Source organism: Giraffa tippelskirchi, chromosome 13 (genome assembly GCF_054371585.1).
Source record: "Giraffa tippelskirchi isolate mGirTip1 chromosome 13, T2T-mGirTip1v1.2.pri, whole genome shotgun sequence".
NCBI lineage: Eukaryota > Metazoa > Chordata > Mammalia > Artiodactyla > Giraffidae > Giraffa > Giraffa tippelskirchi.
The window spans coordinates 94,497,455-94,511,246 of NC_137287.1; the positions used below are offsets into that span (position 1 = coordinate 94,497,455).

The 13,792-nt window shown below is 42.1% G+C and overlaps 1 protein-coding gene across 50 annotated transcripts in view; it reads right to left on the minus strand.

The window, feature by feature from the left end:
- The window catches only part of PTPRA (protein tyrosine phosphatase receptor type A), a 173,045-nt gene that overhangs the window by 34,492 nt on the left and 124,761 nt on the right, over positions 1-13,792 (minus strand). For all 50 annotated transcript variants that reach the window (XM_081558975.1, XM_081559006.1, XM_081558994.1 and 47 more), the window contains 3 exons: positions 9,593-9,677; positions 8,386-8,459; positions 8,042-8,178 (listed from right to left, as the gene is read on the minus strand). In XM_081558975.1, coding sequence (XP_081415101.1) covers positions 8,042-8,178; positions 8,386-8,459; positions 9,593-9,654 — 273 coding nt within the window. In that variant the 5' untranslated portion in view covers positions 9,655-9,677. The remainder of the gene's footprint in view (positions 1-8,041; positions 8,179-8,385; positions 8,460-9,592; positions 9,678-13,792) is intronic.

A 13,792-nucleotide genomic window follows, 5' to 3' on the forward strand; every position in this document is an offset into this window, starting at 1 on the left:
AATTGTTATGCTAGTTTTGTATCTATCAGCCTTGTTAAAATAACATTAATTCTAATAATTTATCTGGTGAATCTCTGAATTTCTCTGGAACAATGATCTCCTCTGTGGGAAAAAAACAAAACAAAACTGATTTATCTCTTTCTTTCCAATCCTTCATACCTTTCATTTCTTTTCTTGCCTTACTGTGCTGTCTAATATCTCTAGTATAGTACTGAATCTCATTCACTTTAAGTTTGAATCCCCTTCCAAATACCCTGACTCCTCACCAGTGTCTGAACACTCTGCTGTGATGGGGATCCTACTACCTTCCAAGGCAGTTTCCCTTATCTTGGAACAGTTTGGTTTAGAAGGACCTAACACCTCAATACACAATTTGTTTCATTTTTCCCTGTACTGACTATTGTAAAACCCAAGTGGTCAGTTGGTGCATTCTCTGTCCCTTGGAAATCCTGAACCCCCAATTCCCTGCTGAAACCCCAGTTCCAAAGCTCCTGACTGCTACTGATAACTCCTGTAGCCTCTGGCTCTGATTCATTTATTTAGAGACAACTCATCTAAGTAGAGGCTATTCTGCTTCAGATTCACGCAGATGTCACACAGTTCTGTTACCATATTACACATAAATGCGTCTTTACTTGGAAATTCAAGAATTAAGCTGTCTCTACTAAAGATGCAGGGTCCTGACTGGGTTGGGGGGGGTGGTTCACATTTCATAAATCACAGATTTTGACCACCTTACTTCCCCTCCAGTTCTTTTCCTCACTTATCCCTTTCACCTCAGGAGCTAACTAAATTCTATCTATTTCTTAAACCTTAAACATGCTTTAAAGAAAGCTGAGCACTGAAGAATTGATACTTTTGAACTGTGATGTTGGAGAAGACTCTCGAGTCCCTTGGACTGCAAGGAAATCCAACCAGTCCATCCTAAAGGAGATCAGTCCTGGGTGTTCATTGGAAGGACTGATGTTGAAGCTGAAACTCCAATACTTTGGCCACCTGATGCAAAGAGCTGACTCATTGGAAAAGACCCTGATGTTAGGAAAGATTGAGGGCAGGAGGAGAAGGGGACGACAGAGGATGAGATGGCTGGATGGCATCACCGACTCAACGGATGTGAGTCTGGGTAAACTCCGAGAGTTGGTGATGGACAGGGAGGCCTGGCGTGCTGCGGTTCATGGGGTCGCAAAGAGTCGGACTGAACTAAACTGAACTGAAACATGCTTTAGGGACCTCAGTAAGTGGCTTTTCAAACTCCTGCTTTAAAAAAAAAAAAAAATTGAATACTTCCTTCTGAGACAAATGCGGGTCAGTAAAAAAGTTCCAGCTTATAACTTTAGGACAAAGTTCCATTACCCATAACTTTCAACTGTGGTGAGGCTTCATAGAAATGAAAGGCCACACTCTCTGGTCTGTCAGATATCTGAAAACAGCTGTCATTTCCTATGTGTATTGTTTCTTCAGCTGTTCACCTCCATGGTCTAGTTTTTCTCTAAAACAAATTCCCATTTAATGTTATTCCTTTTCACAGAGACCTAACCACAAGACTCTTGGTACAGCTCACGCTGGGTACACCAACTCTTTATTCTATATGCTACACATCCATTAAAGCATAATGGATATTATGCTAAAGCTAATAAGCTTGAATAGCTTTATTTACTATATTAAAAAAACTTTTTATTTTAAAGTCTGCTTTTAAAAATATTACCTAAAACTATGCTTGCTGTAAAAGAAAGTCAAATAGTTCAGTAGAAAGTAGAAGTTCCCTAACATCTTTCCTTTCTTATCTTCTACCCATCCTTGTAGGCAACCACTGATTACAGTTTACAGCGTTCCTTCAGACTTAAAAAAATAAAATAAAATAAATAAAAGCATTAATACACTCCCATGCAGACATACATATATTTTTTAAAGGGGATCATACCATGTAAAGTCCCCACAATAGTGATTTTTTCCCCCATATTTTTCTCTGTTGATATTTATTTTAATGACAGTACATAATTTCATAATAGATGAGAGAAATCATTTAGCTACTCGGCTATCTAATAAATACTTTTCTTTTTACTTTCTTTGCTATTATAAGTAATGCTATAATGAACATCCTTGTAAAAATATATGTGTGGTTTTTCTGTTAAGAGTCTCATAAATTAGGTCAGATAGTATAAGCATTTGAAATTTGGTTGATACTGCCAAATCATCCTTCCAAAGCTCTATCAACTTCAACTCCTGCTACCTGTGTGTAAGATTGTTTTTATCCCCATACCTCTGTCCATACTCGATGTTAATCTTTGAAAACTTTCAAATCTAACAGGACCCCCAAAATGGTTAGTTTTAATCTGGATTTCCTGATTACTAGATAGAGCTGAGTTTATTTTCCTATGTTTATAGACCATTTGTTTTTCTTCCCTGAACTTACAAGAATATTATTCTATGATAGTGGACACAAATTGGTGTGTTTGTCCTATGGTTACTTCTCCTCTTCCCTGTCAGGGCTGACCAATGCAAGCACAGTCACACCGTACCTACACTGTGCCACCTAGATTCTCTCTTCTAGGATTTTGAAACTCAGGAAGCAGCAGAGGCTTCCCTAGAGGGCCCAGAACCGCCAAGATAGGATCTGCTCTGTCCAGGGGCTGGTTGTCTATCTCATCTTTTGATTTTGCCAGCTTCCCCAGTATCTTCCCAATTGATGGTTTTAATTTTTTGTTTAATTAAGATGACTCACTTAGCAGTTAGTAACGGCAGGGGTGGGGGGTGTTGTAGGTGAGAGAATGATGGGGGAAATGTGGGTGATGTGAACTTAATCACTGAGTTCAGATGAAGGGAAAGGAACTGTTAGTCAATTTTCATTATGGGAAAGAGCAAGCCACTTATACCTCATGACTCTACAACAGTTACTTCAGTTACTGACTTGCGATCATCTGGGATGTGTTCTAGCTGATGGCAAAGAAATTTAGGGAGAGGGGAGTCCCAATTAAAAGGAGACAAGAGGCACTGAAACCAAGTAATAGAATTATTTCTAACAATTTTAGACAACAAAACAAGAAAAAGACCAGCTCCAACATCAAATATTTATCTCCAAAGACAGCATAAAACTCAGGGCCCTTCTATGACTGTGCTATGTATTTTGCTGAACCAAAAGTTAAGGTTTCAGAATTCTGCTGATTATTAAATGTAAACGCCAATGGAATTCACATCTTTCCTTGGTTGGTCATGTGAAAGACAAGGCTTTCAATTATCTAGTGAGATAATTATCTCTTCAATTATCAAGTGAGATAATTGAAATGATGCACAAGTGAAACAGAACAGTTGGAGAAAACCAACTTCTAAAAATTTCTATTATGCTCTTCACTGCATCCTACTTTCATGATGAAAACTGCCCCACAACCCAGCTCTCATTGCTCATGGATAATCAGGATGCAAGCATAACACAATCTGGAGGAAATAAAGAAGGTAGAAAAGCAAGGAACTAACACTCAGAAGAAACTGCAGGAATTCACTGAGTTGGATCATCAAAAACCATAGGATTAACTGTTGATATAGATTTTGAGGATGTTAGATCAAGGAGGGACCTTAATTCTAATTTTTGAATAGGGCCAGATTTCTAGTTATGGCATGGTTAACTGAACTTCTGCAGTTAGTGTACCTGCTTAGTAAACTGGCCACAATTCTAGTGGTGGAGTGGCCAGTGGGAACCTGGACTGAGAGCTGGGTTCAATGAAAAGCCAGAAAGCCCTTGGCACAAAGTAGAGGAGATCAGTGTTACAGGGGATCCAACAGGTTCAACCTTCTTACTGACATCTTCACCATGTCCTTGAAGGGATCTATAATGCATGCCTTAATAGAGGGTGCACACTGGTGAAGAAAGCACCTGAATCTTTTAGAAGAAGGAACTGACATCAAATTGGGATTCTTGATCTTAGTGAGATGAAAAAAGCTTCGGAGGCCACACGATGACCTCCAGAACAAATGCAAGCTGCTGGAGTAATAATCTCCCTTTATCAAAAGGGTAGGTCCCAGGCAAGTCACAGAGATCCTAATTGCTACAGGAGACTTAAAAGTTGTGGTAACAATGAGATAACCCATTTACATGTATGAGTTTAGTGATGGCATGAAGCAAGTGCTCAGTAACTACTAGTATTAACTATTCTGATGCTTCCTATTACTCCCCATATAAGTTACCAAATAGATGAGATGACAGTTTTTAGAAATGTCAGTATAACAGCATATACAAATCATGTGGAGCTGCAGATCTGCAGTTGCTTTTCCACATGTGCTAGCTTAAGATTAATATAACCCCCGGTACCTGGAATTTCACTATTAATAAGGCAAATGTACTTGTTTTTTCCTTTACGATGCACAAAGACTACATGACACAGTTTCCCTTCCTCATGGCAGGAGCAGCTTCAGAGATAAACCATCTTGACCTCTCTCTGCTGTGATCGGTTTCACTGGGGTTTTGTTTTAGTTTCATAGGACATCACCCTGACAACTGTGCTTATAACAAGAAGCTAACAGGACTTGAAGAACAGGATATTATGTATCTTAGATGTACATGATAGACATAAAAATAAAAATACAGTGGCTTGCTACCTAGGCCAAGTTTTCTGAAAGTCAAAGGCCCACAGCACGTCACCATCTACCGTAAAGAACAAGTTGCTGCTCCTTGCCCCTGTGCCCCCAACCTCCACCCACTTCAAGGAGGAGGAGTGATGCTTGCTGGGCCATTACAGATTTTGGAGACAACACCTATCTCATGCTGGAGTCCTGCTCTGACTCATTTGTTGAGTGATCTGAAAAGAGAAGGCTCTCTAGCTGATCCAGGCCAGAGAAATTAATTCTGGTAGATTTTGGGGGCCCTAAGTGTCTCTGGTTAAAGCTGAGCAGAAGAACTGTAATGAAAAAATCTTAGAATCTGGGGACAAGATCATGATCCTGTCAGCAACATCACGCTCCCAGTTTAGTATTGGGCTCTGGTAATGATGTAAGCCCGGCCATGGGACACGAGATATCCATGACTTTAACTGCTCATTATAAACTTAGTGTTGCTCAGTCGCTCAGTTGTGTCTCTTTTGCAACCCCGTGGACTGTAGCCCACCAAGCTCCTTTGTCTATGGGATTTTCCAGGCAAGAATACTGGAGTGGGGGTACTTCCCTGGTAGTCCAGTGGCTAAGATTCCACACTCCCAATGCAGGGGGCCTGGGTTTGATCCTGGTCAGGGGATGAGATGTCACATGCCACAACTCAGAGTTCCCATGCCACAGCTAAAAAGACCCTGCATGCTACAAGGAAGATCGAACATTTTGCATGATGCAACCAAGACCTGACACAGCCAAATAAAGTAAAATAAAAAAAGAACACTGGAGTGGGTTGCCATTTCCTTCTCCAGGGGATCTTCCTGACCCAGGGATTGAACCCATGTCTTCTGCATTGGCAGGCAGATTCTTTACCACTGAGCCACCTGGGAAGCCCAAACTTAGTGTTATGTAAGTCTATAAGCTATAAGTTGGGACATGTCCAGAATTCAGCTGAAATTGATGTGTACTGAACACATGCCACACACCCACTCCTTTAATAGATTCCACTGACTTCCTGATGATACTAACAGTTGACTAAGGGAGAAAAAAGTCAGCCTAGTGTACAAACGGCTCTGTGAGTCATGCTAGCCCATTCTGGAGGTAGATTGCGATGGGATAATCTACTTAAGGTATTGCTCTGAATAAAACAAAAATTCATCTGGTGAACAGAACTTCAAGCGAGGTATCACACTATCCACTTCACTGGATGTCAGGATCTAAGCTGACCCCTGGGTAGCAGATAACTGGGACAAGAAAGACAGGAAATATGTATTACGCTGTGTATGCTCACCAGATGGCACTCACTGCAAGAAGCCAAGAGATGTTGATCAGCTCTTTCCCTCACCACCCCAACTGCACATATGTGGCCATGGTAGCAGGGCAGTTGGCTGTCACAATACCTATCTGAATTTGCCTACCGTGCCTCTTAGGAACACCACCTCTACCCAGATATTTGTTATGGGATCTCAGGGAATTATCTCCAAACAAAGAACTCATTTCACAGAAAAAATATGGCTACAAGGTCACATACTCATTACTCAGAAGTAGCTTACACCGTAATTACAAAACAGAATGCCTACTGGAGACCTAGCTATAGTGTTGAGGCTAGGGTGCTATCTTATGGGATAAGGTGAAATGTTCTTAATCAGTAATGAGTATTAAATGGTGATGTTCTTCTAACAGCCAGAAAAAGGGGTCCAAGTTATTACTTAACTCTTCCTCGGTAAATGGTTTTCTGCTTCACCTCTTGCTTGCCTCCCATCTATTCTCCAAATTGTAGCTAGTGATTTTCTCAGACTGTAAATCTGACCACATCACTCTCCACTCCAAGCCCTTCAGTGGTGGAGCAAATATGAGTGGTGACCCACCCACCCAATAATCATTCCTCCTTTCCGCCTTGCTACAAGAGCTCCCATTCTATGGGTTATCCACCCATCTTCTATATGACACAGGAATAATCTGGATTGGTCTCTGCCAGCTGCAGTAAGTCTATTTCTCCCTTGCCTATGACTACTTTGTGACGGAATATGTGACCAGGTAAGTCCCCAGAAGCTTTTGGGAAAGTTTTCCTCACTAATAAAAGGAAACACACAGGAAGAAACAGTCACTCTTTTCCCACTGGACCTGTTTACCTCCATTTGTGCCTAGAACTAGGGCAGCCATTACTTTTTTGGGGGGCCGTGTCGCATGGTTTATGGGATCTTAGTTCCCCAACCAAGGATTAAACCCAGGCCCTCAGCACAGAACATGCAGTGTCCTAATCATTGGACCACCAGGGAATTCCCTGGGCAGCCATCTTGGCATCATGAGGGGACCCAGCCTAAAAAACAGGGCTGACACACGGCTGAGTGGAAAGGTATGAATGAGACTGAGAGTTTAACAACGTCCAGGTTGATGAATTAGCTAACTCTGGAACTGTTCTTGTGTCCTCAAATCCACTCCCCACTCCCTAATCATTACCACTTTACATCAGTCTGATCAGCACCTCGGGTCTAGCTGCTGCAGCCCGACTGTATTTTCTGTTTCTACCCTGGTCTCCCCATTTTCTTTTCTACCCTGGCCATTCCCTAACCACCAGTCTGAGTCATTTTTTTCAAAATACAAACTTGGCTGGTCTACAGGATCTCCAGTCTGGCTCAGTCTTCTACATTTTCATCTCCCTTGAGTCTCTGCCTTTCAGCCACTTACAGCTTTTATTACTCTTTGAATGTGCCTTCGCTCACCTACCCTCACTACTGACAGATTGATTCTGATATTCCCAGTACCTGGAACGTTCCCCATTTGCCTTTCCCCAGTGCCCTTGCCTATGATTTGGTCTCAATTAAAACATCATTTTTTTAAAGAAATTCTGAATTAGTGGACTGGGATCAGCAACTGGTAGATTCACAAACATGGTCTGCTTTCTTGAGGGAGTTATAAAACATACAAATGTCAACACTACCCAAGATGAGGCCTGTGCCCTGCAATCTGCCATGGTCCTCATTTTCCACAATGACTTCCTCCTATTGTCTACTCAAGATACCTTGGGACCCCTTGGCTCTAGACCCTAAAGGCCACACCTCTTATATAGGTTCCCATGCCTCTGCACCAGTTCTTCATGTCCTCCAGTTCTTCATGTCCTATACTGCTGTTTGAACTTACACACCAAGTTCCCTGAATGCAGGGACTATCTGCTTTTGCTCCCCTCGCAAATCCCTGGCACCTCACATATATTAGATTCTGGATAAGCAAACAAAAGTAACAGATGCAATGATGAATGAATGGATAGATGGGTAGATGAGGGACGCAAGGCAATTTTTTTTCATTTCCTGTCCATGATCACATAGGAAAGAAGTCAGATGAACCTGGTAAAAATTCCTCACCTCTTAACCCATTAGAAACCTCTTTTCTACCCCATCACTCAAAAGGCTTGACCTTAGGTCTGCCTTTCTCCCTGCTGATACACCAGCCTCAGCAAAGAACTCACGTTGAATTCCTCTCTGAAGAGCTTATTGTCATCAGCCATTCTCCGGTTAATCTCCTCTTCCAGCTTGTCCACAGGCAGGGGCGGATACTTCCTGTTGGTGCTTGGGGACCTGGCCAGAAGTGGTACGCTCTGGGGTTCTGCAGTGCATAAGGGGGAAGGTTGGTCAGGTGCCTTTGGGACACAGCCCTTCTCTGGAGACCAAATTATGGGCTCTAGCTTATGGGCCAGGCATCCAAACACTAGTGCTGCTCTCAATTCTTTTTTTCTTTTAGGATGGGGAAACTCCTATTTTCTTGATTTTTCTTCTCCATGAAAGTCCCCCATGTCATTCAGGGGTGTCTTACCCACATCCTCAGTGCGGCCATTGGATAAGCGGAAAGAATTGGAATGGCTCCCAGCTTGCTTGTATTTCTTAAACCTAATGAGAAAATGTTCACAGTGAAACACTAAGCACGGAGTCAGAGAGACCAATCACTGGTTTGTAGTTCCACTTATCAATTCAGCCTTTACACACTGAGGCAGCTCCAGAGGAAACTGAGCACCTCAGTGTGCTCTTGCTCAGCACTCTAGAATTCAACCCAGGGGACCCCACAGTATGTTCTCGTTGGAATGGCTCCTTTGCACAGTTCCAGTTCCAGGATTTGCTGCAAATCACAGCCACACCAGGTGGAGACACTGAGTAGGATGCGGGTATAATAAAGTGGAGGGAGATAAAAGAGTATCAAATAAAAATCCTGGTACTTTCTGGGTGTAATAAAAGAGAAACTCAGAGCTTCAGACTTGTTGGCACAGGTCTGGCCACAAGTCTCCTGCAGAAAGATAGGAGACACAAGACAAACTATAGGGGTGTACAAGGTTCCCCTCTCTTTATCCATACAGAAGAACAGAGGGAACCCAAAGCAGCTTAAGCCAAAAATAAGGGCAGAGTTAAACTCAGTCAGGGCAGTGACTCCAGTAGGAAAGAACAAATGTACCTCCCACTTCCCTCCCTTGGGTTTCCCTTCCTGGCTTTTGCTCCCTTTTTGAGGAGTAGTATCTAGAAGACCCTGGAAGAAAGTCAGGAAGAGGAACCCTGTTGCTTACATGGTTCAGTTCAGCATGCCGAGTCAGGGGCCCTAGAGGGGTTTGGGGTCAAAGCCCCAACCAGAAATAAAGTAGACCTTTACTGAACACATAATCTCCACTGGAGCGCTTTCAGGGGTTGTTTCAATAGGGCTAGGTCTGAAGACCTTAAAATGTCGATCAGTAACAACAGACTATGACATCTTCCCTCAACCTCTAAACCATGGTCCTGGGCTTTAGGATGAACTGGAGTTGAGGGACTGGACTTGGGACAGATGGAAGCAAAAGGAAGGGGCTGGGTGTTAAAGACTATATAAAATTTTAAAAACATTTTTAGGCAGAATTTTAATCTTAGGAACACTACCATGAGTCATTCCCTCTATCCCATTCATTGTCCTTATCCTACTGTCTTTTGGACTTGTGGGCTTATCGAGAACCTGGGGTACTGAAACAGAGTCCACAAGAATGCAGAAGCATCAGCATGCTCACCTTAACATGTACAAAACTATGATAATAAACACGATCACTAGCAGAGAGGACAGGGCCACCATCACTGCAATAATTGGCGTCTCATCTGAAATCAAGAGAACAAAACATGTTGTTAACCACTGTAGGTAATGGAAGGCTTGAGTTTGCTGCTCAGGGAAACACTCAGATGAGGAAGAACAGCTCTTCCAAATGCTTATGTATTGACAGATGGCTGGGCATGGGGAGGAGGAGAGGGAGAAAAGAGAAGAGTGCCAGCCCAGGGCTACTGGGTGAAGAGGAGGGTAGAGCAGGGTAAAGGCCTAGGGTGACATGCCCACCCGACCTGACTTATCATACGTATGTTTATTCTCCATTTCCCTACATTAGAATGAAAGTTCTTTGAAGGCAGAGACTGCTTCTTTTGTTGCTACAGAGCCTAAGACAAAACCAGTGCTCAGGATGTAAGAGATACTCAAATATCTGAAAGCACGAACACATCCAAATCTGATGGCAAGCTGGGTGTGTAGGCCCAACAGTGTAATTTCTCCCAGGCTCAGTCGGCTCCATGAAGATGGGAGAGAAAGAAAAAAGGACAATTTTCCTATCATAAATGCAAACAGTTTCCTGGCACAGAGAATACTGTTCCTGATTAAAGCCAGAAGACATTATTGGATCTTTAAGCACTGTGTGTGTCTACAACTGCTGGTTACTCTTTTCTACCTCTTTCCACCAGGACCCCAACTACAGCAACATCTGGCCTGGAGGAGATACAGCAACTCTGCCCTCCATTCCACAGCACCTGGCTTCCTTTCCACCCCATAATGAGCCTCACCCTCCTCCTGCACTTTCATGCCCCTGCCACGAACTACACAACCAGTCTGAATTTGTAACTATCTTCACCATTTTCCACCCTTTCTAGCAGCATCACTTTCTGCCCTCTGCAGCAGATCCCTCCATGTAAAAGTCAATCGTGTCACATGTAGTCTGTATTACATCTGTTACTGTCACCTCAAATATCTGTCTTCTTGACCTCATTGACCTTCTTCCTACCACCAATAGCCAGTCCCATGTCTCTCTTCACAGTTAGCTTCTCACAACAGTTATCTTATAAACAGTTGTCTTCTCTAATCTCTTTACCTCTGGGTACTCCATACTCTATTTTGTGCTGACACCTACCCTGAGTGTGCCCTTTAAATTCTTCATGAAGGACACCAACAAATGGCATATTGCCAAATCCAACAGAAACATTCCCACCCTCATCTGATTCAACCTCTTACTAGCATTCATCCAAAAAATATTTATGGACCCGCACTGTATGCCAGACACTGTTCCATTCACTAGGAATAGAGAAGTGATTAAACAGACAACTGGCAGAGAGCTGACATTCTGGGGGAAGAAGGAGAAAACGGATCATAAACAATTTCAGAGATAAGATACATGATGAAAAGAAGGGTAAGGGGATACAGAGTGATGGGCTTTGGGGAGGGGGCAGTGGCTGGCTACATTAGAGTAGTCTGGGAAGGTCTGAAGTAGTTATACTGAGCAGAGGTGTAAATAATGTGAAGAAGTGTACCACAAAAAGGTCTGTACAAAGAGCTTTCTAGGCCCAGGGACTAATGAGCATAAGAGTCCTTAATAGTTTGGTGGGTTCAAGAAAGAGCACAAAGACCAGTTTTGGTACAAGATGTGGCTGGAGAGGTGAGCAGGAATGAGAAGACTTTGCACGCCACGGTAATGAGTGTGGATTTAATTCTGAATGTGAAGAGAAACACTATGTGATTGGAGGGATTTGAACAGGGAAGACATATAAATAGATTTACATTCTTAAAAAGATCAGGTAGTCAAACTAACTTGTAAGTAGCAGTCTTAAGGTAGGAGGTAACCCAGGAGAATGTGGTGTCAGGAAAGCCAGGAAGAGTTTTTCAAGAAGGTGGGAGTAATCAACTCAATCAAATACTATAGAGACATTAAGTAGGATGAAAACAGAGAAGTAAAACTTGATTTGACAAGAGGGCAGTTATTGGTAACCTTTTCAAGAGTGGTTTCAGTTAAGTTATTGAGAAAGCCCAAATGGAATGAAATAAAGATGGAAAGAAAAGACAGTGAGACACCGATTCCTTATCTGAGGTGAGGACTTTCTTTTTTTTTTTTTTTCTTTTTCTTTTATTTCTTTCTTTTTGCTTTTTTTTTTTTTTTTTCTTTCTTTTTTTTTTTTATTTAGTTTGAGGTGAGGACTTTCATCATCAAGAGATGCAGAGAAAAGCAGCAGCTGGAGGCAGAGGCAGGATGGAAAGTTTGTTTGTTTTTAAAGAGACAGGAAATATTATACCATGCTTCTTTGTTGATGGCAGTTTTCAAACATACCCTGGTATGTGAATCTTATACTAAAATGAGCATTCAAACTGGCTGACTACTCCCTTCTCTTTGAAGAACTTTCTTCTCTTTGGTTTCCATGAGAAAGCACTCTTCTTTCTGTCGCTTGGCTGCTTCATATTTTCCCTCGTCAGTTGTTCCTTTTCTCACACAGAACTTTAAATGTCTTATTTACTCAGGGCTTTGTCCTTGGCACTCTTCTCAATACTCATTCAGTTGATCAGATCAGGCTGGAAGGTCAAGTTATATGCTAGCAAGTTCCACATTTGCACTGCTTGGTCAGACTTTTCTTCAAACTTTTCTGAAACTATCTTACCTCTACTTTAAATTTCACAAGCAATGCCACTTCCTGCATTGAAAAAAATTTCCTTCACCAGTAACTCAGTAGTTAGCACTGCCATCCATCCACCCTATTGCTCACCTAAGAAATGTTAAGAATTCCCTTAATTTCTTCCTTAGGCTTAACTTCTATATGCAACTCAGCTGCAAGTAATATTTTATTTATTTTTAAAAAACAGTCTCTCATCTTATTTATTGGGCTGCATTGTGTCTTAGTTGTGGGGCGTGGGCTTAGTTGCTCTGTGGCATGTGGGATCTTCGTCCCCTGACCAGGGATTGAACCTATGTCCCTTGCATTGCAAGACATTTTCTAAACCAATGGATCACCAGGGAAGTCCCTGCAAGTAATGTCTTGGTACTAAAACCAACACCTCAAATTTGTCTGCCTTTTTTCCCTTCTGTTGCTATCACTCTAGTCTAAACCTCTGTCTTTTCTCATCTGAATCACAGTAAGCCGCTGTCCCTTGCCAGTCCATTTTCCACAAAGCAGGGACAGTGATCTTGAAGAAAGCAAATCAGATCATAGTCTCCACTTACGTAAAACCTTCCAAGGTTTCCCCAGGCCTTCAGACTGAAATCTAATATCCTTACCTTGGCCAATAACAACCTCCCCCATTTAGCCCCTGCCTTTTCTGTCTCCTCCACTCTTTCCTTGCTCACTAAACCTCAGTCATTGGCAGCCTTCCATACTGGGTTCGCTCTTTTCTTGGGCCTTTGAACCCTATTTCTTCTGCTGTATTTAGCCTCCCTCCATTCTTTACCTGGCTAACTCCTAGTCATTTGAAAAGACCCTGATGCTGGGAAAGATTGAAGGCGGGAGAAGGGGACGACAAAGGATGAGATGATAGCATCATTGACTCAACGGACATGAGTTTGAGTAAACTCCGGGAGTTGGTGATGGACAGGGAGGCCTGGCGTACTGCAGTCCATGGGGTCGCAAAGAGTCAGACACGACTGAGTGACTGAACTGAACTGAACTCCTAGTCATCCAGTTCTCATTTCAAGTATTACTTTTCCCAGAGAGGAGATTATCCATGTAAAGTTCTCGGCACAGTAACTTGCATACAATTACGTACATAGTCAATGTTAGCTTTTTTTTTTTTTATTTGCACAGAACACTGTTATTTCCCTTGAAAATACCCCTCACATTCTGTATTTATCTGAGTAAAGTTGATTATGAGTATCCCTCCTTTATACCCTAAATTCCACAAAAGCAAGGATTATATACTTGCTTTGCTTCTCACCATATACTTAACACCTAGCACAGAATTTCACACATGGGGGTGCTGAACAAATACTAGATGGAGACTACACTGAGTGAATGAATAAAAGAATTAATGATTTATCACCATATTATGTCTCAGTTCAATGCCAATCACAGAGGGCTGTATATCAGGTATTAAAAGATATCTGGTATATCAGGTATTAGAAGATATCTGGCTCAAGATAGTGGGCTGAATCCATAATTTTATTTTTTTCTCTTGCCAAAAGGACACTGAAATGATAGAA